At 36.5% G+C, this 5,315-nt stretch overlaps 1 protein-coding gene across 1 annotated transcript; it reads left to right on the top strand.

Annotated features, from left to right (window-relative positions):
• The first annotated feature begins 723 nt into the window (after nt 1-723).
• Nucleotides 724-4,818, top strand: EFHB (EF-hand domain family member B). Its single transcript, XM_053467238.1, has 9 exons — nt 724-860; nt 1,212-1,268; nt 1,577-1,720; nt 2,020-2,200; nt 2,750-2,860; nt 2,990-3,116; nt 3,256-3,339; nt 3,834-3,901; nt 4,650-4,818. Exons 1-9 carry the CDS (start codon nt 798-800, stop codon nt 4,730-4,732), a joined length of 918 nt encoding a protein of 305 aa, XP_053323213.1. The 5' UTR covers nt 724-797; the 3' UTR covers nt 4,733-4,818.
• The last annotated feature ends 497 nt before the right edge of the window (nt 4,819-5,315 follow it).

Here is a 5,315-nt window from a genome sequence, read left to right as displayed (position 1 = left end):
CAGTGTTATCACATGAAAAGATATAATAAAATATTTACACTTTTGTGAGATACTGTATATACAGTATACAATCACAGCGAGGAAGAACTGAAAGGCGTCAGCTCCAGACTGTGTGACCCTGACACTCGGGGTCAAACCCTTAACGTTCACAGTTATGCTCGTCATCCCCAGTCCAGCCTTGGATTGTGCGGGTATAATGTAGGTGGTGGGTTTTTAAGGAAACCTTTCCTAAAACCACCCAAATCAAACCTCCCAACAGTTCAAATGGCCAATGAGGCCATTAGTCTTAGGGGGTGTGGTAGAAGGTGTGGCTTGTGAGTTCTCAAGATGTGATGTCTAGAGATTTCCTTCAGCAAATAAATTCACTGCCTTTTGTGATCCATCAATCTAAACTGTGCAGGAAATACTTAGTAGATTTTTTTTACCTAATAAAGTGACTTCTGAAGTCCACAAAACAATACCAATAACCCCAGCAACTAAATAGAAGCCATTTTCAGCCATTGTGATTTTACACAGAGATGGAGATCTTTGTGAAGCTATACTGAAGATCGCTGCTTTTATATATATATATACACTACAAAGTCAAAACATTGCGAAACGGGTCCAATGTAAACAGTTACGTATGTGAAGGTGGGAAAGCGGCTGCGTGCTTACGTCACAGCGCGCTCACGGAATTCCTGGGCAACAAGAGAGTGTTTGTGACCGCCGTTGATAGGGGCTGATACTGGGAGGAGACGCGAAGCTGACAAGTTGTGCACCTCCTGTCGGTAACTTGTTCATCCCGTACAGATGATAAAATGATGGACCGAGTCCCTGTCTACCAGGGGAGGTTCACAGACCGATCCCCTGGTGTTCGCTCAGTGAGTACCCGATGCACTGTTCTGTAAATGCGATCGTATTGTATTAATGGTGCTTGTGACTGATATCAGCCAAATTCACAGCTTCCCTTAAATGTGACTGCAGAAAAAAGTCGGATGGTAGTTATATGGTCACAGCCACAATCTATACTTTATCATTCAGATTGTGTAGATCTCGGAATACAGTTCCCAGTTCTTTCTTGGGGTGATTAACGAACAGGAGAGAACGTTGATCAATCAAGTCTTATTTAATTATTTTGGATTACTCTGTACCGTTTGATCAATAGTTTCCTACACCCTCGACACATTCTCTGAATTAATATAAAGTAGTAATTAACATATTTTGCATTGTAGGCTGGAAAGCTTCTTCCTATCGGAGATAGAGCTCCAACCTGCTTGACTGAAAGATATGTAAGTAACACGTTATTCATTCATATTTCAGTGCTATTATTTTAAGCAAAATCAGTTTTTCTATTTGATTGGTCAGTTGACATATACCATTAAACAGCTTGTGAGCTTTTTCTTTTGCTCATGATATAAAATATGTAATATATAAATATTGTTTTAAAAAAAAAAAAAAAAATATATATATATATATATATATATAAAAAAAATTATTTATATATATATATATATATATATATATATATATATATATATATAAGAAATATGTTTCGTTTTTATTACTTTATATATTGTCTCTTTTTCCCCTTCTACAGCCTTCTGCCCCGCCAGTGGTGCAGAAATTTCTTAATTTTAGACGTCCAGATCCTGGTGTTCGAACCATATTTTATGGCAAAGCATATGATCCCTATTTTGAGAAAGACATGACACATGGTGTCAAGAACCACTATTTATTAAGTGTAAGTGCATATGCATTTTTTTTATTACATAAACTATACATATATATTCTTACCTGTTGTTTCTCTCAAATTGTTATATACTACTTATTATGTCTTGTCTACCCATTGTACAGCGCTATGGAATATGATAGTGCCATATAATATATATATATAGCTTCCATTATACAATTTATGCTTATATTCATGCAGATAAATTATGTTTTATTATTTTAACCAATAGCGATACAAATTGAAATTATTTATTATTATCTTATTAATTATATTTTGTTTCTCACTTGTTTTTGTTATTCTCTATTTAGGCTGGCTCATTAATAAATTCACAACCCATAACATTATTCCAGCAAAAGCTTCTTGAAAAAAGAGAGTCCGTTTACTCCAGCCGCAAGCAAGCTCCCCTTGGAAAATCACATGATCAATCAAAAGCTGTACCTGCTTATATTGACATCAATGAACGTACATTTGGACGAAAATACAAGAGAGGTTAATATTTATCTGATATTAAATATATTACATTTTTAGCTGAGCCCTTTTGGAATCTGACTCCAGAATGTATAGCTTTCTGTGTTCATAATGGGATATTGGTAGTGATGTTCTATTTGCTTCAGTATTAAACGTTTCTCAGTGTGTGTTGAAAGCTATCTGACGTAGGCCATCAGTTCTAATGGAGTATCTGCCCATAAGTGAGGGTATATCATGTTAGCTGGCACCCCACTGCCCCATGGGCCTACTGGGAAGATCAGAGATCTCCCTTTAATTGATCCATTTACACTATGGGGAACTGTACCAGCTACAAATCCTTAATGCTCTGCACTGGTATATGATGCCATACACCGGGGAAGACGTTGGAGGTAAGTTATAGGGCCTCCAAAATGTTTTGCTGCTGAGATTTCCTGACCATCTTGCTTTTTCGGTCCTTAAAGCAGAAGGTCATGTTCCTCAGGTGAAAAAAATAAAATGGACATTAGTTCATCTGTGTTTTAGGTATGAAGTAAGGGAGTAACACTATTTTTGTGGTGATTGTCAATACAGGCATGACAGTTGGAGGACTTATTAATCCACGTAAAACCTTTGACGAACTTGATGAAGAGTCAAAGAAAGGACACGAGTTGTATGTGGTTACACATAATGATTATAATGTTGGTGAGTACAATTTATATATAAGAATATATCAGTTGGTATTGTAGTTTTTCACTGAGTTTCCAAACGTGTCAATCAGCTTGATACATTGTGTTTGTTATGCCTGTCTTACATACTATTTTTTTCTTAAAGGTGAGATAAAAGATAGACAATATGATTTGACAAAATTTAAAAAGGACAGACGCTTTGGAATTGAAACTCCACACTTCTCTGATGGCAGGACCACTAGACAGACCATCCAGTGGCTTCAGAATAAAAAGTAATTTTGACAAAGTATAATTGAGAGGACATCTTGGTTGTATACATTTAGTGTTAACTAGATTGTTAATCCATCATTAGGTCTCTGTTTCTGTCCTTTGTTAGTCTCTATGTATAAAATGCTTGTTTTTCTTTTCCAGTAAAGAAGGTGCAGTCATTATATCTAAAAGACTACATGACTTCAAGGAGCGTACACAACCTCAGATTGGAAAAGTCCTTGACCCGTAAGTAATGCTCAGTCGAAACATTTTAGCTGATAGATGGAGTTTATCCTCAAGAGGAGACATTTGCAGATTCCCATGATGGGGGTTTCACAAAGTATCTTCAAGGGCCAGCCTCTTCCAGAGGAGCTTGGTTGATCCTCATTAAACCGATAAGATTTCTTGCAAGCCACTCATCAAGTAAACTATGTATTACCCAGGCTTACAATAACACTTCTGGCTTGAGAAAATTGTCAGCATTTACATTCTATTGTGTACAGAGAAACCAATGAGTTGAATCCACAACTTTCTTGCAAACAAACCTACAAATTCTTTACTCAGAAATCTCTAATTTAACAATATGTGTCTATGGGTATTCAGATATAAAAACAGTCAAATAATTAGCACGGTCTTATTTCGACTAGCCTGTTTCTGTTATTGACATATTAAAAAGAAAATGTTGCACTGCAATCTCTTGTAATTATGTAACCCTTAACTGAAGTGTCTCTTTATTACAGAAACGCAGATACTAGGAATCTGCCAGCAGACCACACATTTGGATTGCCTGTCCGTGCTGCACAAAACGGTATACATATTGGTTTACAGTTATTTAGTATGAACTCCTTATTTTTTAGGATAGCAAGTTAGTTAATATAACCACAGATTGACAATATGTAGAAATTTATGTTGAATGAGAATTTATAAAAAGTATAACATATATATAAAAATACAATTATGGAGATCAAGTTAATGTTTTTGCACTGCTCATCCAATTAGTCTTCTCATGGAACATGGTCTACAAGAAAAATCTTTTCAAGCCCCGTTCTAAAGAAGAGGATTACAAAAATAGTTCTTCAAACCGTTTGAATTCATATTTTTTACATTTTGTCACACGTAATAATCTCAGATAAATTGTTAATACAAAATATGATTCATGGATAGATTGAAGGCAGATACAAAATAATTGGCCCATTCATTCTACCCTTTTTGAATCACCTTTTACCAGTTCTTTAGAATAGCTTTATACACATCGTGTGCTTTGTTGACGAATTTCCCTCTAATATGAAATCATGACCTCTAGTTCCTTTTTTTAACATGTTTTATTGAGGGCTTACATGGTGATTAAAAAAATTCACATAATATTAAATAAAGATATATGTTGCTTTACGATGCTATCCAATATTCAGTTTGAGCCCTCCACCTGCTATCTTTGACTCCATAGCTGTTCGAGTGCTCTGTGCCTTCCACCATATCAACAGCAGGTAAGAGAACAAATAATTAAGAACAGAACCTCAGTTTTTAAATTTTTCTTTTTGTGCCTTCATGTTCTGCAGGGCTGCAGAGGCCTAGATGGGCTGCAAAAACCACATCAGAATTCCGATCTCTTAAAACTTCTCCACTGGGCGTGCATTACTAGATTTGTTATTATGCCGTCTGAATCGATAAGTGTCTCGATATCCCAACACCGTGACATGATTTGTTAATAAACATGATAAAATAAAACCATTAAAGAAATGTCTCAGTGCCTATTTCTTTACATAGCAGTCACAGTAAAATAGATTGTTAGAAATCTTTGTTAAAGAGTCAATCTCCCCATTTTGTTATCCAAAGTCTCTGGTATGCTAGATGTGGGATTGTAGTCTAAGTATTGCTGAGGTGGGGGGGGCTTTAATTGTTTCCATTCGTGAGTACAGAAGGGGGCTGCTTTATCAACAATGTGGGACAGTAACAGGAAGTATACAATATATCTACAAAAGTATTGGGACACCTGAGCATTACACCAACAGGGACTTTTATGACATTCCATTCCAAATACATTGACATTAATATTTAGTTGCCCCTCCCCCTTTGTAACTATAATAGCTTCAACTCTCCTTAGGAAGGCCTTACGGTATTTATTAATTTACACCCAGGCCCGGACTGGCCATCGGGCACACCGGGCATTTGCCCGGTGGGCCGGCCGGCCCAGGGCCAGATTCACTTAGGGGCTGATGGAGCTG

Source organism: Spea bombifrons, chromosome 5 (assembly GCF_027358695.1).
Source record: "Spea bombifrons isolate aSpeBom1 chromosome 5, aSpeBom1.2.pri, whole genome shotgun sequence".
NCBI classification, from domain to species: Eukaryota; Metazoa; Chordata; class Amphibia; order Anura; family Pelobatidae; genus Spea; species Spea bombifrons.
This window is presented reverse-complemented; position numbering and strand designations above follow the sequence as displayed.

Excerpts from the sequence above, each read along its gene's own strand:
- EFHB (XM_053467238.1), top strand. The coding sequence starts at position 798 with ATGATGGACCGAGTCCCTGTCTACCAGGGGAGGTTCACAGACCGATCC. Across the intron at positions 2,861-2,989 it reads ACATAATGATTATAATGTTG|GTGAGATAAAAGATAGACAA; the intron begins GTGAGTACAATT and ends TTTTTCTTAAAG. Across the intron at positions 3,117-3,255 it reads CAGTGGCTTCAGAATAAAAA|TAAAGAAGGTGCAGTCATTA; the intron begins GTAATTTTGACA and ends TTTCTTTTCCAG.